Genomic DNA, 27834 nt, shown 5'->3' on the forward strand with positions numbered 1-27834 from the left:
TCCCTGCAGACGACAACAAAAAGAAGAGAATGAGCGAATGTAGAAAATAAGGAAAGATATTAGATTTTAATTGAAAAAAACAAGTACATAAACTTACATTAACTTAACATAATCAAAAGAGGCGACTACATGAAGGAAAAAAGATAAAACGGAGTGTTTCAGAGAAGACAACAATGGTCTCTTTTTCACTCATGCACACAAATACAAACACACACACACACACACTCACACTCAAACACACACATAACCGAGAACACTGCGAGGCCAAAATGGCTTAAAAAGAGCTCTAACACGTCTGAACGGCAGATCCACATTGTCTGCATTGTGATTATTTGGCTGTTAGAAAATTAGACAAATTGTACAACACATAACAGGCTAAGGTTGCACGTGAGCAACATAATTCAAGGATGCTTTGGGAAAATTAGGAGGAGAAACACACATGAATGTAAGTGCTACAACACATTCACTGAGAGTTTTAGAGTTCTACATTTGAGGCAACATCTGCATCTCTTAAAACAACTATAAACTGGCTTAATTGTTTGGCTTCTAAGAAGAGGAGGCAGGATTTAAGTTAAGAACAAATAAAGGCTTTCTGAACACTAACAGGTAAGTTAACTCTCTGATTCTTAACTGCTCAAGAACAATATATATAAACAAACTCTTATTTTCCCAAAGTTTTCCACAGTCAGCAACAAACCTACTGATGAGGTTTACGGAGTAGCAGCAACACCTGCTGGTTACATCAGGGAACAACAACAGCCATCAAACCATCTGTGTCCTGCAGAAACCTGACTTTACTTCTTTTCAATGCATCACGAGAGGTGACATCTTCTCCCACGAGTATAAAACATGTCTAAAACTGGGCTAGTAATGTTATAAAAGAACCAAATAAAATCAGCAAAATCTCTAAACTGTATTACAGGAAAAAAAATGTTTTGGTGACAAATGGTTTCTCCAAGACAATGACGATAAAATGGCTTAGTAAATCTTCAGTAGAACAATTAGTTAATCTATTTAGCTATGTTAACCAATTCCCTGAACACTGCTCCATTTACATGATTTAAAATGAGCGAAAGATGCGACATAAAGCCCATCACACCTCGGTTATAGGATGCTAAAATAAGATTTGCCTTCTTCTGTAAATTGGAATTTAATGTCCTCGCAGACAGTGTGATCATGAGAAATGTGCTGGGGAAAACTTTCACAGTGAAACTTCACTTTGGTACAGCATTTATTACCTCATGTATACTTGGGATTTTATTGCCTTATCTACTTGATTTTCTTAATCAATCAACCGAAAACTGATTGTTCCAAGAATCGGTATGCTGCGTGTGTCATTTGTGAACGTTTAAGGTTACTTGTAAGTTGTAATCAACTTGTCACAATCTGCAATCGTCAGAAAAAAAATCTGAAATGTGCAAACAGATCACACACCAGCAGTACTGATGTCTAACACAGTCAGTTAAATGCTGTACCAAGGTGAAATATGCACTTTCAGCTCCACTGGGACCTGTTTGGTTGATTTGCTCCATATTCCCTTTAACCTTAAAAAAACAAACATAAAACCATAAATATATGCAGAGACACTGAGACATTAATTGCCACCATTTAAACAACAGTGGCCCGAACTTCATGACAAAAATACAAAACTGGAGAGATGCTAGTTGAGCTCGCTTTAGCCTGACATGAGTCAGGGCAAGCTCCTCTCCTGTCACCACTTCCTGTGAAGACGCCTCCGTCACAGAAAGCAAGGGCGTTCCCGAGCTGTGGGCTGACATTACCCTTGAGTGCTCTCTAACAATTCCCACATAGTTTCCCCTAATTTGACCATTAGTGGAGAGACAAGAACACGTTGTTGTTAAAAGAGTCTGAACTGCAAAACACAGTAGTGCAGTGTGATTTCAAGGCTTTGGTTTCCCACAAAAAGCCCTCTTTTCATTTTGCTTAAACTTGAACGTTCCCCATATCTGAGGAGTGTTAAACTTCTCAGATAAAGTTTCTCAGGACAAAGAATGAAAAACTTTAACACGAGCTTGAAGCTGCAGGTCAGAAGTGATGGTACAGCATCAGCTGCTCTACACGTGAGTCATATCTCCAATTCTGTCTGGCCAGAAAAACTATATTATCTCACCCTGCATCTTCTCACTAGCTTTTAAGATGAGGCTTATTATGTAGTGACGCTTGAAGGACTGAAATGATTCTCATTAAATAAGGCCACCTCTACGACAACGACAACACACATACAGTACATGTGAAAAAAAGATGGTGGTTCTACAAGTGTTTTGTTGAAAGTACAAATAGAAGTGCAATTTCTCTCAGAAGGCACAGTCCGGCATCAATTGGCACGTTCCAGCTCAGTTCAGTTCAGTTCAGTTCAGCTGAGATTTGGCCTGTTGGGACCTGGTGTGGTACCAGGCCAGTTTGGACCAGTCGTAGACCAGTTTTAAACAGTTTATTTCGGCGGCTGCTGCTGCTGCCTGAGGCTCTCCAGCAGGATTCGCTTGTGGGCGGGGTCGAGCACTCCCGCCTCCTCCAGGTCCTCCTCTGTGATGTCACTGGAAAAAACAATTATTATTATTTAACAATAATGATTTACTTAAAAGAATGGAAACAGAGATTAATCATTTAATCCCGCACGGACTCAACAAGTTGGAGATTTTGTTGTCTTCGGTCTACAGCAACAGCTTTTATTTTTACCCACTAAAGCATGCACCAGAGCATGAACGTCAGCATGCTTGAGTGTTTTGAGTGTGTGTACCTGAGGAACTCCAGGTCGTCCCAGCCGTTGTGTAGAAGACCCTGCTCATACCTCTCCAGTCCCAGTCTCCCAAGCCACTCCCCCACTGAGGATTCCCCAACAGACAAAGACGAGCTACTGCTGCCCCAGAGTGCCTGCGCAGGGGAGATGAAACACAGGATCAACTAAAAACTGCTGTAGGAACATCACAGCTTGTCACTGCTCACACAAAACGTACGCCTGTACAATAAAAGATACAATATGCTAGCTTGGGATGGGCTTTATTTTCCTTCACACCGAGAAGGAAGCGCTAAAACTTAGATTAAAATATTGGAGAAAAGGGATCCAGATGGTAAAATCGTACAGATGGCTGTATGAATAGAGGCTTCATGAAAATGCTATGAAATAGTTAAGTAGGCGGGTTATGTCCAAGTTGAAGAGAGCTTCTGTGTTTGTGAGGAAACATACTAAACTGGGATGGCCTGAAAGAAACTATAAAAACTGCTCACCTCCTCAGGCATGTCCTCTGCGATACTCTCTGTGATGGCGTTCCTGGGTGGGAAGGTGCGGCAGGCGTCCAGACCTAAACCCATCGGCTGCCCTCTGAGAGGTGGCGGCGCAGACGGAGCGCGTGGAGGCTGCCCAGAAAACTCACTCTCACTCAGTGTCTTTGCCATCTGGAGCACAGAACACGACTGGTCGTCCAACGCCCCCTGTCCTCCTCCTCCTCCTCCTCCTCCACCTCGTCTGAAACCCTCTCCGAGGGCCGGAAGGGCAGCAGGACCGGCTGCTGGGATCCTGACCTCGGCCAGGTCTGGGTAAAGAGGGCGAGGTTTGGAGAAGGGGGTCTCTGGGACCATCTCCAGGGCTCCCTTAGGGAGAGGAGGAGGGGGGAAGTCAGGAGGGGGTCGATTTAGAGTGCTTCCGACTGTTGTTACGACACCACCCCCCTGCGCTCCTGCCACACAGGCACCGCCATCGTCCTCTGAGGAACCTTCCTCGCTAATAGCGCGGACCGGGTGCCCCGTCATGGGTCTGCGTGGGTGAGAGGGCACTGAGGCCACATAGGGGGGTTTGGTTCGAGCTCCAGCTGAGGGAGGAGGAGGTTTAGCTACCTGGGGGTTTGCGGAGGTAGGAGACGGAAGAAGCTCAGGCGAAAGAGCAGCTGCCGACTGGTTGGGAACGCCCTCCAGGATGTAGTAGGCGGGGTTATTATAGCTGTTCTTGCAGATGGATGGGTCGCCGTCCGGTGCTTCCTGTTTCGGCCTTAACAATACGCACAAAAACATATTTCATGGCTTACCGATTTATGTTTCATGGTTTCTCTGTTTATATTTCCACATCAAAAATGTATCTGAGTGGTTGCGTGTGCTTAACTTGAATATGTGTATTTGCTGGTCAATGTGTATAAACTACATAAATGTGTCAGTACCTAGCAGCAGTTTCCTCCTTGCTGCTCCTTTCTCCTTCCTCACTGACTTTTCCCAGCTCTCCAAGCTGTTTACGAACCACAGACGGCCTGCAGCGAGAGCACATCACAACAAGTCAGCAGGTGGGACAAAATAAAAGAATCTGAAAGGTGTTTGTGAGCACATTCCTGGTGAAAGGTGCAAAATATTGGATTCAATAAAAGGGAAAAATGGAGAGTATCGACACACTAGATTAAAGCTCCCATAACGTAACATTTCAGTCATACTGGGTCTTCATCAGGTAAATGATTATTATCATTAGATGATTATTTTCTAAATACAACCCGATGATGGTATTTCTGATGTATTAAAATGTATAACGATTGATGAAAAGTTAGGAAAAATAATGTTTTCAAAATACTATTGTAAAGGGGACTCAAGCAAAACATAATCTCTCCATTGGTCCACAATATTGTTTCTCCATTTTATCTTGGATTATGGGGTTATCCAATATAATGTCAATACATACAGAGCAGCAAAATGCGGTGTGTAGAATAACCTCCTCTGAAGGATGTGTGCAAATTTTCATAAAACATTCAGCTTTTTTTGCATTTTACTATAAACCTACTTCAAGTGCAAAATTAAAAGAGTAAAAGAGTAGAGTGTACATACTTGACGTATTCATGTCCCACTCTGGATACCAAAGTGGATTTCCCTTTAGGTCCACCCGTCTCATCCTTGTCCACACTGATCCACTCTGAAATACAATAAAAATAGAAGTTAAATTAAACACGAGACAAATGTCACACTGCATCATTTGCAGACTCTTGAAGCTTAAAAGTCCTTTAATTTGTCCCAAACTGCTTCATTTACATCTTCCCTCTTCTCTGTTGAGAAATACGGATTCCTTTTTAATTGGTGCCTGTTTAACTCTCCTTCTCAAGCTCCCCGTCTGTCTACACAGCACAACACTATCATCATGCCTTTATGTATGCAGAGCATTACCGTAGAGTCTCTCCCTGGTTCCCATTCTTTCGGACGGGACTCTGACCCTCATGGACCCCCTGATATTTCCTGTTTCCTCGCCACGGTGGGACAGGTAGGTGTGGAACTGCTGTGCTGTGCTGCCAATCATAGACTTCAGAGCCAACACACACTCTCCTAGAAGGGATAAACACACACATACTTGTTTGTCAGACTCAAAGTAAGAACTGCACGGCCGCACCACAAATACACACACACTCTCTTTATACCGTAGGACTCATATCCATCCAGTGATTTCACGGTCAGCAGCAGATGTTGGTCCTGCAGGTACTCGATCTCTGAGAGCAGAGGTTTGAGCGTCGTTAGCTGCTTGTTGGACCAGCCCACACGCAGGAAGTTGACGTTGTCGCTGCTCTGACTGTCGTTCTCGTAGCTCTTCTTAAACTCTACAGATGAGAGACAGAGAGAGAGAGAGAAATGCAGGGCAGAGTGGAGGGGAGAGAGGACAAAGGGGATGAGGTGGGAAGGAGAGGTGGGAAGGAGAGAAGGAAGATGTTTCTATTGCATTTCATTCAAAAGTACACGGTGGACAGGAGGTGGGGATGCAGCACAGGTCAAAAAATGGATTCAAGCTTAAAGGTATACTGACTGCCTGAGATAGGGAGGGAGGGAGAAAGACACGAAAAGAAGAAGCAGATACAGTTTTTATTACATCCACTTGGTGTTACAGAAACCCTGTCTGTGCTGTAACTCCTGGTGGATGAGTTGCTGCAAAGGTGCAGCGTGTTTTTCTCACCTTCCAGACAAGTGGAGTAGAATTCGATGAAGAACTTGGTTCTGCTCGCCGTCTTCACTATGGCCTCGATGCTCTCGAACTCAATATAGGCCTGCTCTGAGGACTTTGGCAGACCTAGACAGAAACAGGTGGCCAGGAGGGATGGGTGGGGGGGGGGGGGGTGGAGGAAGAGAAGGAAGATCTGAGTAGGTGGCGCAGAATAGCATATTCAAAAGTGAAAGTGAATACGTAAAGACATGAAATATTACGCACTTAATAACTGACATTCAGTTTCATTAACTTTAAAACATGAGCAGTGATGCTACTTCTGCCAAACTGAGAACAAAGTCTGAATGAACATGGAGAATGAGTAATAGGGCTGTATTTGTTTTTCTGTCTGGCCTATTTCTGGTCTCTGTTCAGCTGAGTCATTGACCAGACTACAGGAGTACGTCACAGACTGTCTACATTTCAGCAGGAAAACATACAAATCATCATTAAGTTCCTAAAACGTGCACAGAGTCCGCTCTATTTTGAGCTGTAATGACCAAATCAGGTTGTCTATCCCTAGCCTAAGAAAGAGCAAGAACAGAGGGAAGAGAGACGATCGAGCGATTGACAGGAAGAGGAAATAAACTAAGGGAATTAAATAAGTATTTTCTGAAGAATTTAACTTTTAAATCCACTTTTACCTTTCTTGGAGACAAACTGGGAGGTCACCCCCACCTCGAAGGTACCAAACACAGGGGAATGATCACTGGTCACGATATCATCTGTACAGCCTGAAAAACAAAAGAGCTTACGCTTAACTCTCATCATATTAATTGCATTATAAACTATATATAGAGGTTTACGATGTTTAGGTGAAATCAACCACTTTACCCAGTTGTTGAAATTACTAAACATGGACCTCTGAATTGAAACAAATGTGAGTTGAATGATTTTCTGCTGATGGACTCACCATAGGAGTTGCAGACAATGTGCGTTTCTGGGTACGACTTCCACAGGATCCTGTCACACCAGGATGGGACATTAGTCCTCATCTGGGACAGAAAGAAAAGTAAAAGACACAGCAGAGTTATTAGAGGTCAGAAATGTCCGGGAAGAAGTCCATCTGTGATGTTGTTTGAGTTAGTAAACAACTTACCCCTGTGGCCTTCTGCTTCTGCCAGACATATGTGTCCCTTGAGCCACGTTCATAACGGTAGGTGGGTGGGAATGAGATCTCTTCCTCCCCTGCAAACAAGTAGGTACACGTTCAATTGTGAGTGGAAAGGCCCGTAGCATTAGCGTAGCATTTTATAGATTCAATAAATCTAATTAACACATTCATTTGAGATGTTAGTATAATTCTAAAGGAAACGATTGCTGAGACAAAAGACAGACTCTCTCTCTCCCTTTGTATTTTGCATTGTAGTAGTGACATAGATAGATACATTTACTGCATTTGTTCTGCAGAAAGACACTCTTTGTAAGCAAAGCTGACTGATTGTATCAAAACATGAACATACATGTTCACAGACCGCTCTTTTCTGCTTGTGTTGACATACAATATAGTATTTGTGATACATAGTGGCTGATGAGTAATTTTCCCAGTCAACAGGTTGTATTTAAAGTAGATCTCACATGATGTGAGTGCAAGAGAAAGCTCTCAGTTTCTCACAATGGCAAAAAGGCTGATTTTGAGTCTTCCAACACTTCCAATATCTACTCCATTATACACGGAGACAGGAGGTTAAACAGCACTGTAAGACAGAAGTCTGGTAGAAACACAGGCATACTAACCAAAGCGTAGAAAGACTTTGTTCTTCTCCCTCTCCAGGTTGAGCTGGTCCACCTTCAGCAGGGGCTCAAACTCCTTCCTGTTAATGTAGTTTAAAATCTCCTGCACACAGACACAAAAGAAATGAGGTGTCATCCATATATTATCTGCTGCATTTCATCATTCTGCGCATGTGTATCTGCTTCACCTGTATGTCCATATCCAGCCTGTAGTTGAGGTCTCCCAGCCAAAAGAGGTGTGTGAAGCGCAGCGAGATGTCGAAGGAGCTCAGCTGTTTGTCTCCTAGTGACAGCAGGCGGAGGATATCTAGGTAGTTCTGGTTCCTCCTGTAGAAGTCAAGGGTCACATGATGTGTCACAGGTAATAAGAGGTAAACGAGTGTGAGTAATGTGTGTCATGTGTGTGTCTGTGATGTTTTCTGACGAATTGTAAAAGTATATCCACCACAAAGTAAAATTGCAATGTTATACCATTACCAACATTTGGTCTTATTTTTACCTTTATGTAATAAAGTAAAATATTATAATTAAAAAATATATAGAAAAAAATATTATTATTTTATTTTTTATTTATTTAATTTATTTATGTATTGTTAGATATTTCATCCTTTTTTCTTTATATACCGGTATATACAGTATATATATATATATATATATATAAATAAAAAAATATATCTCACTTTTCCATTTTTCAGTTTTTTTTAATTTTATTTAATTTTATTTATTTATTTTTGGTTGTCTTACCCATGTGTGCTATCTGGGGGGGGATATTTTTAAGACTGGAGGGGCAAATAAGATATACACAGATATACGTATATAATATACGTGGATAAAAAAAAATGAATACCATGTTTGTATACTTATGTTAAAATGATCCATGTCCAGTACTACTGATGTAAATGCTGATTATTTTGCTAATCAATCTAACATCAAGCATTGAAAAAGAAAAAATTTTATCACAAAAAAAATTGCAATGTAAGGGTTAGAAGGTACAAGACCCTGAAATAAAATAGCCATAAATAATGTGTGTGTGTAGGACTGCGGTAGGTACCTGGCAATCTTCTCATTCCCTGATGTTAAGTGACAGTTCACAAAGCCGAAAGATGTCCCGTTGAACATAAAGGACACACCCACAGCTCCTTTGTTACCTAAAACAAACACACAAACTAAATATTAACAGTAATTGACTGACAAACATTACGTTACAGAAAAAAAAATCCTGATCCGGGTGTGAAAATGAATGACACACTGCTATGAAAATACAGTATCTAGTTTCATTCTCTTACTTTTACAGTTTTCAGAGTTTTAACAAATGCCATGACATTTCAACCACATGTTTTCTTCTTAATTAAAGATGCATTTTTGAAGGTGACCACAAGAGTTGCAGTCATAAATAACCCATTTCACTGCCCCTTTGTTAACAGAGAAAGTCAGTGTTTGTTGTTGTTATTCCATCGTTCATACTTCCCTCTAGATTGTGACCAAGAAGTGAAGCATGTGAACGAAGAATAAAGACTGAATACTGAGTGTTGTTGTTACCCAGTGTGTTGGCGATGCCCGTCTTGACACTGGACATCCCCACGTGGCTGATCCGGTTCTCGTGTTCAGGTTTCACCAACACAGCGATCTTTATGTTCCACAGAGTTTGCACTGCGATCTACAACCAATGACAACAGCAGACAGTTTGAAACCGTTTCTTTCTTCATCTTCAGTTTTACCTCAAACATATCACCTGCACTTTTTCTTCACAGCCCCCTCATGACTTCAATGCTTGGTAGGTGTGAGCGAGCACAAATACTGTAATCAATGAATGTGATATTTATTCAAATCTTGCTGCTTTCCTCACCGGTTTATAATCCAGCTCTGTCTGTTCTTTCAACATGGCACGTAGTGACTCCACCCACTCCCGATCACACACAGAGTTTTCTTGGCTTCCAAACACATAGAGGTCATGAGGGATGGTGACCGTCATCTCGTCTAGAGTCTTCCCGAGGCCACGACACAACACCCATGAGGCCTGAGACTTAGGCGCAGGTACTGAGCCTACAAAGAACAAAATGTTACATTCTCTTCAAAAATACTAATGTCAAGCTCTGGAAATACACACGTTTGTATTATTTATCAGTGCAACATGTGAAAATATACGATATGTCAGTGTGTGTTGCTATTAACGTAGGTTACGCTGAGAAGAAAAATTAATCTAAAGACATTAAGGGCTGCAACTAACGATTATTCATTATTGATTAATCTGACGATTATTTTCTAGATTAATCGATTGGTCTATAAAATGCCAGAAAATAGTGATTAATATGATATAAAACAGAGAAATCTCCATATTTGAGAGGCTGAAAAGAGCATTTTCTGACATCTTTGTATGAAAAATGACTTTAACGATTAATCGATTATCAAAATAGTTGGTGAATCATTTTCTGTTTTGATCGGCTAATCGATTAGTAACTGTTGCAGCTCTAGTGTGTGTGTCTAACCCATATTCCAGGTGCCTATGAAGATGGAAATCATGTCTGGCTCGTCTTGGTTGGAATGTTTGTTCTTCATCAGCTGCAGCAGCTGGCAAAATGCCTCCCGCTTCTGAAACACACACACACACACACACACACACACACACACACACACACACACACACACACACACACACACACACACACACACACACACACACACACACACACACACACACACACACACACACACACACACACACACACACACACACACACACACACACACACACACACACACACACACACACACACACACACACACACACACACACACACACACACACACACACACACACACACACACACACACACACACACACACACACACACGTCAGTGGAAGTTGCCACAAAAGGGCACCTTGTTTTTAAGTAGCAGCACTTAAAAGCTGACTAACAATCATTGTGAGTATGTGTGCTTTCATTAAATGTTTATACATGTTGATTGTGTATGAGTTTATTCCTTAACAGCTCCCTCATTTACAGCACTGAGGGCAGACAACTCTCTATTTTACATCATATTTTCTTCATTAAAAGAGAAATATCTAAGGAAAAATAGCAACGTAGAGTCAGTGGAAACTGAAATCATAGATGAGATTTGTGTGTGGATCTCTGAGCCACATCTTGGCTCCGTTAGTTTCCTTCGTCTGATTATGAATATACAAATAAAAGAGATACGTGAGAGTGCTTCCTTGTCAGTTTGAATATAAATGTGTTTCTATGTTTGAGTACTTAACTGCTTTCTTAACATTTACAAATTTATGCTGGAGGCAGTGTGAGAGTGTGAGAGTGAGTGTGTGTGTGTGCAGACCTTGGCACTAGCAAAGATGAAGTCTTTCCTCTGGCTCTTGTCCTTCTCCTTCTCAAAAACAATGCCCAGTTTATTCTGCACCCGCTGAGACTTGATCAGCTGACGGACTGAGACAGACAAATAAGACAGGAGACAGAAGGTCAGAGATAGGGAGAGAGAGACGGAGGGAAAGGCCAGGAGGAAAAGCAAGGTCAAGGAATAGATTGAGCAGTTTAAAGTTAAGGAAGGAGAACAATGAAAAGGCATAAAAAAAGGAAATAGCATAGAAATCCTCGTATATCTTTCTTTATGTCTTTTACCTCAACTGCATCTCAAACAGACACCATCAATAACATTAAATACATTGCATCTCTTGCCCTATTCAGGGTTTCCCACAGTGTGAGGACGACCATCTTGCTCAAAATACAGACCACCTCTCATATACCACTGCCAATAACATCATAAAAAAATGAATATACCCAGAGGATATAACACATTAACCATCAGGTAAAAGAGTACAGGTACTATTTCAACAGAATATACCACACACGTAATGATTATGGCTATTGTTTAGGGTCTACAAACTAAATTGATCACAAGACAGAAGAGATATGTCACAATCTGGGTGGCTTACTCCTTCTGTTAAAGAGATTTCTGCTGAATAATTTCCTGGGGAAAACACTGAGTACCCATCTCACAGTTCAGAAGATACTGGGGTCATTGTAACAGGAGTGTTTGTGTAATTCTCACTTTTGTCATGTGTGAAGGTGGTCCAGTCCTCTTGGCTGTCCTTCACCTTCTTCATCACGACTAGTCGTCCTCCCTCCACGTCCACAGATAGAGTGTACTTCTGACTCTTTCCTATCTTCGTCAGCTCTGCCAGGTAAACATCTAGCTTCACCTGAATTGGATCAGAGGAGGATTAAAAACACACAAACTCACAGACACTGGAGGTGCTTGTCGTGCATTTATAAATATGTATGTGTCCACAGAGCTCTCTACTTTCAAAATCATACATCAACACCACCAGGGGTCTCCATAGTGAAAGTAGTGGACTTGTCTGCACTCTCTCCCTCTGATTGTTAACACATACAAAACAAGCTTGCTGCTTTTATGGCATTAACAGAGTGTTACATCTAAGTCAGTTCTATGTAGCCAGATCAGCTAGATTAGAGATCTAAAAGCAGGAATTTTGATGAGCAAACACAATGTATACTAAGTTATATCATGTAAAAGCTTGATGGGGTCTGTTTGTGTGTCAGTGGGCAAATCAGGTGCCAAATCTTAAACCTCAATCGTAACAACATTTCTGTTCCTGTGCAACAGGAAGCTGCTGAAAGGAGGTCGCCACAGAGGATGCAGACTTGGCTGACAGCTAATATATTAAATCATTCACCTCTTCTTCCTTCTCCGTCTCCCCCTTTTCCCCACATGTTCCTACTGAAAATCATCCCTCTTTACCTAAATAAAACAATGATCTCATGACCAATAGAACAAATGTCAGTTATACACATTTACTTGTGTACTCATTGTGCGTGGGACTATGATACAAAAAGTGACAAATACCATACTTGGTAGCCACTGATGATGTCGCAGGAAGTGCATTACACACATTCTTGTAGGCTCACATCAATTCTGCTGACAAACCTCCTGCTGTGTGTTGAGGAATATATGACTTCACACCCTGTTTTATTGTAATTCAGGTTCAGTCTGTCCTCTGTGAAACGAAACCACAAATCCTCGATAGTTGCAGTTAAAGGTACAGTGTGTAGTATTTTGGGGGATCTATTAGCAGAAATGGAATATACTATTCATAACTACGTTTTCATTATTGTATAATCACCTGAAAGTAAGAATGTTTTCGTTAGCTTAGAATGAGCCCTTCATATCTACATAGGGAGCGGGTCCTCTTGCTTCGCCATGTTTCAATAGTAGCCCAGAACGGACAAACCAAACACGGGCTCTAGAAAGAGCCTTTCACGTTTTTACGTTACCTGCAGTCTTGGAAAGGGATGGGTGAGCGGAGGAGTATTCAGCTGGTTGCAATCTGCAACCACACTGCTGGATGCTGCCAAATCCTACACACTGTACCATTAATAAATCAAATCTGGAGGAGTTTCAGCATTCTACTACAGATCTCAGGACTAAAATCAACACAAAATAATAAAATTATATTTTCCTGAGCTTCCTATTCCGGTCATAAAACAGGAAATGTGAACGATTTAAGATTTTGATTTAAACGTGCATACCTAAATTGACAATAGAGTGGAGTAGAGCTTCAATGTTCCATTGGGGCAATTTGGCTTTCAGAACATTGAGTGTCTTAAGTATGGGTGCACTTTGATAATTGCTGAAATGCATTTCTCGTGTCACCCTTCCCTGATAGAGGGAAAAAAAATAGTTTCAGTTTCTAGTTGATGCATTTCCTGGAAAGGTCAAAGCTAGGAGCAGATGATATCATCACTACTGCCATAATACTGAGCTCAAATCACCCTGTAGAGTGACAACCATGAATCAAATGTGTGTGTATTTATGAGTTTGTAGGTGATGTGTGGGCAGCCGTACCTCGAAGGCCTGCACAGGGATGGCTTTGCTGTGACGCATGGAGAGAGGAGGAAGGGAGCACGGAGAGGACAAACTCATGTCCTGGAGAGCTTTCAGAGCCTGAAGGGACAAAGAGAGAGAGGAGAGAGCAACAACACTTAAAAGAAAGAACAAGTAAAAAATTAAACAGGGAAATGAGAGAACACAAATACACAAACACACACACACACAAGGGAAAAGACATACACAGAAACAATGTATTGTTTTCAGCTCTAGTGTTGGTGTCAACAAGGAAACAGTTTCCCATTTCCTGGATGTGATCTAAGAGGAGCAGAGAAGGTGGAGCCAGTGACATCACATGAGTTAAGACATGCAGCCTGATTGCACTGAGGCCATTTCCTTCCCAGGCAGTGAAAGCCCCTCCTCACAAGTCCAAGTAGAAACAGTGTCACTTATTAACATGACAGAGCTGGTCAAACTGTACTTTTAAATTAGCTATAAAAGCAAAAAAGTCTAATTGCTGGTGAGGTATATTGTGCTAGAAAAATCCTGTTAGGCATGGCAAAAAAAACGACAAAAGAACTTAGCTTTAATACGTTTCCTGTTATGAATTACATGGCACACCGTAATACTTTTTAAAGGGTTGTAAGAACAAAGTCGCTCTCTCACTTTGACACACACACACACACACACACACCAGCCCGGAGTCATCATGCTGGGCTAAGCATGCAGCCAGCGGGGCTTTTGGACAGACGATCCATCATACAGGGAGGGTTATCTAAACTAACCACCTCCAACTAGCAGCTGTCTGTGTGTGTGCGTGCGTGTGTGCGTGCGTGTGATCATGTGCGAGGGTGCATGCCTACACATGACTGCATACACGTGCGTACCTTCTTCTCTATGGAGGACAACAGGTCTTTGAGAATTGCCAGCTTGGTCACAAGGTTCTCCAACTCCTGGTCCCCACCCTGATTCACCGACTGATGGAGGAACAAACGACAACAGTTAGACCCATGTAAGCTGTAAAAGGACGAGATGTAAGTAAGACAAGAAAGGATGAGATCTGTTATGGTTTGCTGCAATTGTGTGAAAGCTTCACAATTTAGGTTTTTAAGGATAAAGATGCAACAACCTGGTTTTTAAAGGAGGAAGATTATTAAGACAACGATTACACAACTATTGGAAAAATAAGACATCCCCAAACGCTCATATATAGCCTACAAAGACAAACACAAACTACTCTGTGCGAGTGTTTCCTTGTGATATATTATTACAACACCAGTATGTATGACTGCAGTGTGACCTACATCAGCTGTCCCGAGAAGACCCTGGAGAAAAATGACACCCACTTGTGTGTCAGGGTGCGTACAGTATGTGACCACCTCATAGCGAGACTACTCTATGCAGGTCATAGGTCCTTCTATGTGTTAAAGCCAATAAGAGTCCCCTCCAATAACTCTCTTTCTCTGTTGCTTAATGAACTTGTTACTAAATCACGTATTCTGATTGGCTGCTCTGTGTTACTAGTTAGCAAAACAGAAGTACTGACTTGTTACTTAAGCACATTACGTCACATATTCATTCATCTGTGAAACTGATTCATATCCTCGGGTGACACACATAACGCTCAAAGTCAGCAATACCTGACGTGAATTACAACAAATGCTGTAATTGTTAAAGAGAACAGAGAAGTGGCTGTTTTGGAAGTGTGGGAAACGTTTTGGCTGTACGCTGGAGGAAGCATTCCTTGTTGAGGTTTAAAAACGGCCGACTGTCAATAAATATTGTCTCACAGCTTGGATAGAAATACAGATCGCTTCTATTTACATTTGACAATCTACAGATTGGTGGTGAGAGGCCTACATACTTTACATACATATTAAACTGTATAGCAGAAAAGGGCTTAAATACTGCCACAGTCCAGTTGTTAGACATAGAAAGCAGCACGACAGAGAGACATTTTCACTACACATACACAGACACAGACCTGTTGGATCATCTTAGAGACCATGAAAGCACTCTGCTGATCAAAGACCTTAGACAGGATCTCCAGACCAGACAGAACCTTATCCACTTCCCTATTTGGGGAAATAGAGAGAGAGATCCACAACTTACTTCATTTAGATCCATCTATAGAGGCATTACAGATGATTAATAACCATGTGATTCAGTTATATTTGTTACATATATTAAATCCGAGCCTGTTTATAATTCAAGTTCATTTTCTGTGGCTTATCACAGTGTTGGAATGAGCGACACGTATTCCTGTGACCAAAGCAAGACAGGAGTTGAAGCAGGCAGCTCTGCGTGCTGTGATATTTTTACGATACAGTGACACGCACATATATGAAAGAACAGCTTTGTGTAGAGAATATGCATGGACAAGAGAGTATGTGTCTGTGGAGTATGTGTGTCTACGGATGTGCTGGTGTTGCCTTCTTACCCATTGAGGCGTTTGCAGGAGGCCACTAGTGTCTTGTTGAGGTGAGGGAGGGAGCTGGCTCCCTGTTTGACTGCCTCCAGGTCCAGAGCATAGCTGCCCTTCAGGTACTCGTGGGAGATGGTGCTCAGGCCATTAGCTGCTGGAGCACTAAAACAAATTCAAATGACCAATGAATATTAATTAAGCAGCCACCTCCAGTGTTGAGAAATGAAGCCAATGAGGAAGTGCCAAAAACTGCAGTTCTTCCAATGGCCAGTTAAGGCTGGCTCCAAAAGTGAGTCAATCCCCATAAACCCCATGTTGAAATGTCCGACTTGTCCGTTTACAGCCTGGTACAAAAAACGACTTATATTTTCCCCATTCATGACAACACCTACAGCATCATATTTATATAACTCACACATTTTAATTATATTAAGGCTTAAGGTTAAGTATAATTGAGGGCGTGGCCGCTTTGAGTGACAGGTGGGTGCCGTACAGGTCGCAAGCTGCTAGCTGTCTGCTCTGCTGCGTCACCCAGGCCCACCTCATCTCCACCAACGATCCACCTCTTTGCCCATTTTTGGATTAGCCATGAGTGTTAGGCTGTGTTGTCACTGCCAAGATGGTGACAGCCAGAGCCACCCACTTTGAGCTTCACAACGGCTCTTCAGAAACCTATGAGTGACGTCACGGTATATATGGTATTTCTAACCATCTTCACTACATGCACATAATTTACCTGCTGTATTCTATTACTTTTATGCTTTTACTGCCACAAGTCATACATAGATCTTTAAACTTTCAGCTGACACCAATGAGTATCAAAATTGCTGGTAAATGTAAATTGTGTCAGAAAATAGAGAACTGTCATAGCAGCAAGGTTGCATCTGTGCAGTCAGGATATTTAGAATCACACACTTCCTCTAACACAGAGAGCTGACTGACTGTTTCTGATCTGTGATGTCTTTTGCACTCATTTAGGAGAATTTAATGAATCATGCGCGGGAAGGATCGCGGCTGATTTCCATGGCAACTTGATAAATGAGGACCACCGTGACGGAAAGGAGGATGTTGCTTCATTTCACCTTCAGTTGAAACTGTGACAAAGTTCACTGCAACACACTCATTCACTCTTTCATCTATTTGAAAAAAATTCTACCTTTAGTTCGTTAGTTACATTAAACTATAGTAACTTTTAACTGCAACAGAAATATCAAAATGATGAATTCAGTCACCTAACTCGCTTCACTTGTAGTCTTAATGAAGGCACTACGCTTTGTTCATTAAGATACACAGATCACTGAGCAAAAGACACATCTGCGTGTTCAAAAAAACACTTCATCAAAGCTGTGCATCATCCGTGACCAACGTGGTTTTCAACAGGATGTGGTTTTCCTTCTTTATGCAAACAGAGGGGAGCACACAGGCAGAGCGGAGGTTATTAATATGCGTGTGTGTGTCTGCTAATGAACATGTGAGTGTGAGAGAGTGTTTGAAATTAATGTGTAACAATGTTTACTGCATGATGTGTATGTCATATGACAGTGAGGCTGTCCCGAATACCATTTCTTGGGCTTCGAAGCTTCGGTGAGAAATATTCGAAGGTATTCGAAGCTTCGCGGAGCAGCACGGCGTGTTAGGCTGACATGTTCTTCTGTCTGTCTGTCTGTCTCCATCTCCCCCGTTTCAGTGCCCAGGACAGCGCCGCTGCGCACTACTGTACACACACGCACTTCTACACACAACTAACAGCGATATCCGTCTGAGAATAATTAATACTAATCAATGTTGAATATGACTAATGAATAATGTTGTGGGATTATTCCTTATTTCATGGGCTATTTGGGGATTTATACATTATTATTACATACTTTAAAAAAAGAAAAAACGAAGGATTCAAAAATAGCGATTTGTAGATCGAATACCATGGCAACGGTCGAAGCTTTGAAGCATTCGGGTCAGCCCTAGGTGACAGTAAAAGTGAATGAGGAACAGTGTTTGTTAGTTATACAATCACTGATACCGCTGATTGCTATTTTGGTGAGCGACGCTGACATAATCACATTCTGAGTGAAGCAACATCCTTCCTCTGTGTGGTTGTGTGTGTGTGTGTGTGTGTGTGTGTGTGTTGCAGCTGTGTGTGTGTGAGTATTACATGGTCTGCGAGTGGTTTGTGATTTCCCAGCGCTTATATATTATTATTATTGACAACTGGACACAATAAAGAGAGACCTCGTATAGACTTTGTACCTGTCTGTGGGTGTGTCTGGTCCAGGGGGAGTGGACGTGGAGGCAGAGCGAGGGGGGAGGGGTGGCTTCTCATCCTCCCCATCTACCAATCACAGAAAAGGAGAGTTGACATATGACAAAAAGGGAGACAATCACCAAGTGTGCTTGTGTGGGCTCTGTCTGGAGATACCTGAGTAGTCCCTGTCATCGCTGACAGCTGTTTCCTCTCTGTCCACAGTGTAAAGCAACGTGGTGACCAGACCCTGACTGGGCTGCAGGTACAACGACACCAACTCTGGTAACGTCTTAAACCGCTTAGGCTGCACGCCCTGAGATGTCTGAGAGGAAGAGGGAGGAGGATACACCAAGACACAGAGGAAGAGAAGGAAAGTTATTTTCTACATGGCATGACCATTACAACAATAACATCCAAGCTCCTTGGCTACAAGTACTGGTGTTATTGAAATCTCTGGTGGCCCCTATTGTTCCACATTTAATGTTGTCTAAGCAAATATGACCCAGTGGTCTAAATATAATTCAAACCAGGAAGAACTGTTTGGGTAAACATTGCTCCCAAACATATTCAGTTCCAGGAAGCAAAAATTAGACTTTTAGACTCTCTTCAACGTCACAGCAAAGACCCCAAAAATCACACAGCAGGCACACAGATGTCTGTGATGCGGCCACACGGAGAGTCTGAAGCACCGTGTTGTCGTGTGCGTGAGTGTGTGTGAGACAGAGCGTGTGTGTGTGTGTGGCTGCTGGTGGCGGTGGGGACTTCACAGCTGTTGGGAACAGCGCACAAAGAGGCTGCTGTTAGTGTGTTAGTGTGTGTGTGTGTGTGTGTGAGAGAGAGCCAGAGAGAGAGAGAGAGAGCTCAGAGCCAACAAAAGCATATCTGCCTGCCAGCTGCTACTGAAGCAAATACAGTTTTTGCTGCACACACTTGACCTCAGCAGAGTGTGTGTCTGTATGTGTGTGTCTTCTCTGTACCTGTACAGCCAGAAATCCGTCTTCATCCGGGAGTATTCTGTATGTGTGGACATGCTTCTGAAACCTACAGAGAAAGAGACACCAAAGAGGAAGAGAGACTGGTCAGAGAGTTGGAGCAAATGGAGTGGAAAACAGACTAGATTAGACTATTGTTTGAGTCGACCAAAAAAATGACATTTCTCAAGTCTGGCATGCGCATATACTCTCTTGTACTTGACCTCAGTGGATACTAGGGGTGTGTGTGTATGCATGTATAAGAGTGAGGGGGGTTTAGACGCTGTAGAGAGCTTCAACCTGTTGCTGTCTGTCACAGTTGAGAGCGGGCTTTATCCTTACAGTAGCATGATACAGTAGAGCAGAACAGAGTTTAAGCCAGCGTAAAGTTACAGTGATAGTACAAAATAAAGGAACAAAACATAATTTGTGAGATTGGATACAGATTTAAAAGAAAATGATCTGGTTCTTTCTTGAATTACTCAGAATTTGAGGTGTTTCTTTCAGTCAACAACTATGTATAAAACTTCAGAGTCTGAATTACATTTGTGATTGAACCACAAGCTTTTTTTTAAACCAGTCGTAGATCAATGCTCTGACATTGTGATTGCACAGCCGTGACTACTCGCCTGCAGCCACAAGCTGGAGTTTAATGATTTTCATGTCCGCGCTTCATGTCTGCTCAGTGGACCGAACACAAAATGTTCAATTTGCCAAGCAAATGTAGTGGTTTATGTCTGTTGGTAGGTATACTGCATGTGTGTGTTATGGCTGTGCGTCTGTTTAGATGTGTGGGTGTTAGCATGGCAGACATATGCAAAGCACTTGAGTAATGCTTTTACAGCTGCAGTGCTTATACTGTGCTTATTTACAGTATGCGTGTGTGTACACACTGTATGAACTGAGGTAGGGATAAATCCATGTTGGGAATTCATCCTGCCCTGACCCGTCAGCTGTTTTTCCGGTCTTTCCAGGTCAGTGTCCCACAGCTAAATACAACTAAAACATGGACTTTATTAAAATAAACTAGTGAAGTAACTTTTGAAGAAGTGAAGCCAGTTTCTGTTTGACTTGAGCAAAAGTGTCACATTTAATTGAACTGTTTAATTGGTGATGTTTCTCATACCCTTCCCAGACTGGCACAGTGACATGGAATAATTTGTTTCTGTCTGAGTGGCTCATAACAGATCATGAAACCTGGTTTCACAACCTTGATCCTGACCAAAGCTCAACATGGGTCTGACGATTAGTGTCTGGCTGCCAATTAAAAACAGTTTCCAGTACATCTGGAAATAACTTATGATGCGTTTTTAAATTTGCTCACGCTGTGTTTTAACCTTTGGACTATTTCCTTACTGAGGGCAATTATGTTTTTACAGGCTTGCTTATCGCCAATTCCTGCTGTAGTAGCTCGGATACCAAAAAAAAAATCTTTTTTAGGTATTCTTGCCTTTATCTGCCAGCACACGGAGGAGAGGGGGGTGGGAGAGAGACATGCAACAAAGGTGCTGGCACAGATTTGAACCCCCTGAGTTAAATGATAATGGACTTGGGCCAGCTAAACCACCAGGACACTGAGAACAGGAGTTCCCATGTTGAGTTGATTGATATACGGCAGCACATTTATTAGATAGTTGCCAATAATAGTTCCATATATCATGCCTCCAGCTGTTGCTCAGTGTAAACTTGATAAACATTTGCTCCAGCCTTTCAAGGCCCAGCCAGCAGTAAACACAGTCAGTGAGATGAACTGTTCCTTTTGTCTGTGTGGCCTCTGAAACCATATCCACATTTAATCCTGTCGTATTATAAACACAATGCATTGTAGGTCCAGTGGCACAGGATCGATACACAGGAGTCACTGCAGTGTACAGTAGTGTGTTTGTCTTCCTGTGGGCAGCTGATGAGATTTTCTGCGGGTCTGTGGAGTAAATACTATTGTTTCAGTAGCAGCAAAGTTATAACAGGGGGAAGGGAGACAGAGAAAGAGAGAGAGGTTTATTATGGGATAGACATAGACCCAAAGCATACAATGTGTATGTGTGTGTGTTGTCAACAATAGTCTGTCTTGAGGGTAATGACTGTCCCACTGACTCCCTCTGTCATGTTGACTTAGAGTGCCACCTCCTCTTCTCCTGTCTCATCCAACCTCAACCTCAAGTGCAGCAGGTCAGTTTAGTCCCTGCACTGTAAACTGTATGTGTATCAACACACTCCATTGACTGGCTAAAATAGAATAGAAAATACTTTATTGTCTGCTTTTGGTGTGCAAAAGGCAGAAATGCTAAATATAATTAGCAAACATTTGTCCTATAATTCTTACGCTACTCATCATTCAAAATGTAACCTGTGCCTCACAGCTCTAGCCAGTCATCTCATACTTATGCAGGACAAGATACAGTATAATCTAAGCACAAAATATGAGGGAAATGTAATTCTTTTCAAAAAGTACACTGATGAGTTTTTTTTTTATTATAAGGTTATTCCCTATTGATTACCTTTATTATTATTATTACATCATTCACAAAGGAGAAGATATAGGTGAAGAGAAGCAGGGATGAGTTTCAGAAGGATATTTACTGTAGCTTTATGACAGTTAATATAAGAATGTGTAAAATAGTGTTGTCACGATAGTGGAATTTCAAACTTCGATAAAATACCTTGAAAAATATCGATATTCAATAAAATGTTTGATACTGCGGTAAACAATTTACACAACAGTGACTATATTTACAAGCACACTAATATTATTATTACAAATATTACAATATTCATAATTTGATACGGGTCATGTAAACAGCATTTTCTAAATTAGGCCTTATTCTGAATGGAGCATTTTCCAATTATTAAAAAAATATGTGTAAACGTAGTCATTGAGGGCATAAAACTGTCGGAGAGAAGAGAGAACAGGAAGCGTATAGCCGGTACCTGTGTATCGAAACTATGAAAAACGAGTATTGAAACAATTTCAAACACTCAGTAATATTTTTGACAACACTAATGTAAAAGGGACGTCACCTCTGTATCACAACAAGTTTCTACACTATCACAAATCTTACTCACATTTGTGATCACACAAAAAATGTAAAGGAAGGACAGTAGCTATAAAAGAAACTGCTAAAAATATATACAGTTTATATACACACATAACTGGGAAACTGGCTATTTAAAGAGACAGGTATACATTTAAAAACCTCCACATCCCCACTAACTCCACAAGGCAATAATATAAAGACCCCCTCACACGTTTTCCTGGTGAGGAATGTTTCCTCAAAAACATGTACATTTCAACCCCACACAGAAACACAGAGGGCCATGCCATAACCCCGACATGTTTAGACGCGCTGCACTAAAGAACATCTTACTGGACAGGAAAAATAGGAAACAGTTCAATATCTCAGGGGTTGTTTTAAATCAAACATATGCCCTCACATAATGGTTGGCATCTCGAATGTTGGAATCTAAAAATGTGGCACTTTAACTGGAATCATTAGAGAAATTCCTTAGCAAGAAAGCCGTTTCTTTTAATATTTCAATATTTAATCACGCTGTGGCAGTGAACGACAAAGCTCTAACATACTACACATTAGTCAGGATACTTTATTTGAGCCATCAGTCGCACATAAATACTGAAACACACTCAGTAAGCTGGTCAAAGCGGTCACTTCCTACTAAAGTTTGCATGATTAGACACACAAAACTCAAATACTGCAGACTAAGAGGAAGTGAAAGGCAAACTGGCCCAAGAGTCTGTCCCACTGCTGGAATAGCTTCTGTAAGGTCTAATGTCAGACAACAGACAAACACTTCCTAAACACACTGTCACTCCAAATCCGCCCACGTCTGTGTCTGCTATGTCTAGTAACCATGTTCAGGTAAAAAGAGAAACAGTTTGTCATGTACATGTGATGTGTGCAGGGACCTAAAAGAGGTCACCTGGTTGAAGCAGTTGAAATGAGCTAGTTTCACAGGATTGTAGAGATTTGTCTAAAATCGTACAAAAAAAAGTTACGATACAATGATTATATCAGCTCGAGGAAGATGTTATTCATTTATCAATACACCTAGGGCAAGCTTGTAACCAGCTAATTTTACTTTGTTTGCTTTAGTAGACTGTTTAGAAAGTTAAAGCATACAAAACAAAGGATAATACAATATTCAACATCAAGAGGATCCGGTATATCAGCCCTGAGCCTCCAGTACACCACACTAGGGGGTCATGACTAAAAACGGGGTGCCATTCAGCAGTCTGGAAGCTTTTCACACGCCTGGTGACTCAGACTTTACTTCCTGGAAATTCTTCCTTTACTGAGTAATATTAGCACACAATTTCACAGGAATGAGTGTCGAATGCTTAACCATAACATATTTTCCTCCACGGCTTCAGGGGTTGTTACGTAATACTGGGTCATCATCCCTGTTCTCAAAGACATCATTTATGAAGCCGGACAGCTTGTTTCTGTTATATTGATCTAACAACACTGGTCCACATGACCTGTGGCTTGTTATTAGTGATAATTTCACCATGTCATGTTACTGTTACTTTTATGTATAAGGAGGCAAAACTTCTTGAAGCAAAGTTTGACTAAAGCCTGTCCATAGCAAGCTTTTTTTTCTGAGATGAAACAAAGTGCATGATGTGAAAGGTGAAAGGGGACAGGAAGGGAGAGGTGGAGGCTGGAATAAATCCGGAAATGGATGATGCATGGATGTGAGGAATGTTGCTGGTCATAGAGTGACCTCCTGAATTACTAGTGCAGCCAGCAAAAGGATGAAAAATTGATTATTTGTCACCAGTATTTATTTTAATAAGCCAGGAGCCAAAAGGGCAAGCTGGCTTATTTTGTTTCTGGGTTCTTAGATGACAAGAGGAGTAATATGTTTACATGAGAATCAGCCTGTCTAAGTATGAGGTCATGTGAGGTCAGACTGCAAAATAATGAATTCTGTAAGAGTGTCATCAATTACAAATATGTGTTAATACATACAGTGTGTACTCCCGCTGGTGTGCATGTATACACATTACACACACAGTGAACTCAGCATGGGGTAAACTATCAGATAGGGGATGTAGGTTGAGTCAATGTCAGATGTCACATGGCATAGGCCTTTTATTTGCTGCATCTGCACAGCCAGTGCATCTGTTTCACTTTGTGTGGGCGCTGAGGGGGTGTGTGAGTCATTTTTGGTCCATTTGTAAGTTTAACATCCCTTTTCCACCGGTTCATTTAACTTGCCTGAGTCATTGTCAAGTAATGCTGGCGGTATACTGTCTGTGTATTGAAGCTTGATCATCTGTTTTGTCAGGTGCACAGGCGGAGTTTGGATGCAGAAGTCAGCAGGTGGTGAGGTTGTTTATGTTGCTTGCTGAACATGGAGGTGTTTGGTGGCAAAATCTCCCTTGTGTAAATGAGGGTGGGCGTTTCATCACTTAGTTTAGCAAAAGACTCCATCCAAACAGAGAAGCCCTATACAGATTATTTTTATGATATACTGTGTGAGAAGATACTGGACTCAGACGTCAGACCCTCACCCTGGCCTACCGAGGACTGGTGGAAAGCATCCTCACCAGCGGCATCACGATGTGGTTTGGGAACGCTATTCAGGCTGAGAGGACATCGCTGCAGCGAGTCATAAAAACTGGAGAAAATATCATTGGCTCTAATCTCCCCTCCATGGACACGATATACACCCAGTGCTGCAGGAGGTGGGCACAGAGCATCCTGAGGGACAGACACCACCCAGCTCACTCTCTGTTCAGGTGGAGGGAATCAGGACACAACCTGAGGCACCACAGGCCAGAGAGCATCTCCAATCACAGAGCACCTCTGGTTTCACAACAGCTTCTTCTCAGCTACAATAAGACTGGTGGCAAAGGACGTTAAAGAGGGACACAAATACCCCACACCTCACCTCCATACCATTATTGACACACAGTACACCTGGACTGAATGGACTGTAATGCTGTGCAATATGCTGCCTTCCACTGTGTAATTGTCTGAAATATATTAATTATTTATTTTTTTATAATAATGTATTTATTTATTGTGTTGAGTTGAATGTGCTACTTATTTTGTACTGTAATTACCTTGTGCCTTTTCTACCTTTTTTCTTTTCTTAAAGCTGACTCGGCGTAAACTGCTCAGAATTACAATGTACTTATAGGTGCAAATGGCAAATAAAACTCTTGAATCTTGATAGTACTCAGCTAAAGCACAGCTGTTTCACCACTGCACTGATCTTATATGAGCTTAAATTAAAAAACATCAGCAAGGCTTCACCAGCCCCCCCATAGATGCTTATATTTATCTCCACCACCATTCAGTTTCAGTGCCCTGTAAAAACGGCGCTGCAGGCGACCACATCAGACACAAGACAGACAGGGACAGCCCTAAAGTTGTGTGTGCCATGCTGGAGCCTCACTGCTGGGGCAGACACAAAGTCTCTCTCTGCCACTCACTGGCTTCCAGGGAGAAGTAAACAAATGTGTGTTTGGCTGAAGCCTTCTTTAACACTGGTTTAATGCAGGCTTCAACTACAATGTGATGATGAAATGATGCAGGAAAAGTTTATGTACAACTTTAGAAAAGCTTGTGTAGTTATAGCTTGGCAGAGTGACAACACAGAGAACCAAGATTCCCTGAAGAAGACATGTGCTAGTTTAACTTTAAATAAACTTAACAAAGCTACTAACTGTTTCCTAGTAAACAAAGATCCAAACACACACAAGTTAAGAGTTTATATAAGCTTAAAGATAAAGTAAACAAATGTGTGTTTGGCTGAAGCCTTCTTTAACACTGGTTTGCTTCAACTACAATGTGATGATGCAGGAAAAGTTTATGTACAACTTATTAAAGCTTGTGTAGTTAGCAGGTTGGCGGAGTGACAACAGACTACTTTAACACACAGAGAACCAAGATTCCCTGAAGAAGACATGTGCTAGTTTAACTTTAAATAAACGTAACAAAGCTACTAACTTTTTCCTAGTAAACAAAGCCCAACACACACAAGTTAAGAGTTCATATAAGCTAAAAGATAAAGTAAACAAATGTGTGTTTGACTGAAGCCTTGTTTACTTCAACTACAATGTGATGAAATGGTGCAGGAAAAGTTTATTTACAACTTAGAAAAAAAGCTTGTGTAGTTAGCAGGTAGGGACTTTAACACACAGAGAACCAAGATTCCCTGAAGAAGACACGTGCTACCTTAACTTTAAATACATTTAAACAAAGCTACTAACTTGTTTCTAGTAAACAAAGGCAACCAAACACACACACAAGTTACTAGTTCATATAAGCGTAAAGATAAAGTAAACAAATGTGTGTTGTGGATGAAGCCTTGTTTAACACTGGTTTATAAAGGCTTCAACTACAATATGATGATGAAATGGTGCAGAAAAGTTTATGTCTCATATTGTTTTTTTTATTTTTTGGCTTTTCTTGCTATAATCCTATTTATATGGTTCTTATTATAACTTGTCCCTCCAACTTCCCCCATGTCTTTAATATGTTTCCTTTGACTTTACTAACTATTGGTTGTCTGTTGTATGTATGGACTGGGAATGCTACAAATGAATGGCCCCCTTGGGGATAAATAAAGTTGTCTGAACTGAACTGAACTGAAGAAGACATGTGCTATAGCTTCACTTTAAATACATTTAAACTTAACAAAGCTACTAACTTTTTCTAGTAAACAAAGGTGTGTTTGGCTGAAGCCTTGTCTAACACTGGTTTGCTTCAACTACAATATGATGAAATGGTGCAGGAAAGTTTATGTACAACTTGGAAAAAGCTTGTGTAGTTAGCAGCTTGGCAGACTGACAACAGACTACTTTAACCCAGATTCCCTGAAGAAGACATGTGCTATAGCTTCACTTGAAATACATTTAAACTGTGGCAAAGCTACTAACTTTTTCCTAGTAAACAAAAGGCCAACACACACACAAGTTAATATAAGTTTAAAGATGAAGTTTACTTACAGTACACACAAAGCGTTTATATGAGTTTAAAGATGTACTTACAGTACACACAGAGCGTTTATATGAGTTTAAAGATGTACTTACAGTACACACAGAGCGTTTATATGAGTTTAAAGATGTACTTACAGTACACACAGAGCGTTTATATGAGTTTAAAGATGTACTTACAGTACACACAGAGCGTAAGCCCCGTTGACGCTCTCGCTGTCCCGCACCAGGAAGCTGCCGTCTCTGCCGGCCCGGGCGAGCAGCTCCTCGGCCGCAGCTCGACTCAGGTCCCGGTGATACCACATCGGCGGTGCTGCGGGCCCCAACGGAGAAACACCACCAGAAACACCACCACCTCCTCCTCCACCTCCTCCACCGGCCATGGCCACAGCCCTTCAAACCGGGTTCAACTCAAGCTTTCTTCCAGACTTCTCCTGAGAAAACCTCCCAGCTTTCCTCCAGACTACAAGAATCCAGTGAGAAGAGCCGCTGAGAAAAGTAGTTTTACGGGGATAAAAGTTGTACATTTAAGTTATATTAAAGCTGTTTTTTGCGGGTGTTTCCTCAGCTCCTCAGAAAGACTCAACACCCTCCTCTTTCGCTTCCCAGTCCCACGGAAATCAGGGTATGTAAATCCTCACTGGAGACCGGAGAGCAGAAAGAGAAGAGGACGACCCACCGAGTCAA

At 41.5% G+C, this 27834-nt stretch overlaps 1 protein-coding gene across 1 annotated transcript; it reads right to left on the minus strand.

The window, feature by feature from the left end:
* Positions 1–47: 47 nt before the first annotated feature.
* Positions 48–27780, minus strand: inppl1a (inositol polyphosphate phosphatase-like 1a). The gene is made up of 27 exons (XM_074641815.1): positions 27328–27780; positions 19188–19251; positions 18385–18532; positions 18216–18297; positions 15984–16130; positions 15528–15618; positions 14431–14520; positions 13562–13660; positions 11747–11897; positions 11018–11124; positions 10174–10276; positions 9534–9730; positions 9227–9344; positions 8739–8835; positions 7876–8014; positions 7691–7790; positions 7053–7141; positions 6867–6948; positions 6598–6687; positions 5927–6040; positions 5400–5576; positions 5152–5307; positions 4819–4903; positions 4170–4256; positions 3247–4003; positions 2759–2892; positions 48–2555 (listed from the first exon to the last, which is right to left on the minus strand). The coding sequence occupies exons 1-27, from the start codon at positions 27528–27530 to the stop codon at positions 2453–2455; spliced, it is 3810 nt and encodes a 1269-aa protein (XP_074497916.1). The 5' UTR covers positions 27531–27780; the 3' UTR covers positions 48–2452.
* Between the last annotated feature and the right edge of the window lie 54 nt (positions 27781–27834).

The sequence above is a fragment of the Sebastes fasciatus genome, chromosome 7 (assembly GCF_043250625.1).
Source record: "Sebastes fasciatus isolate fSebFas1 chromosome 7, fSebFas1.pri, whole genome shotgun sequence".
Taxonomy (NCBI): domain Eukaryota; kingdom Metazoa; phylum Chordata; class Actinopteri; order Perciformes; family Sebastidae; genus Sebastes; species Sebastes fasciatus.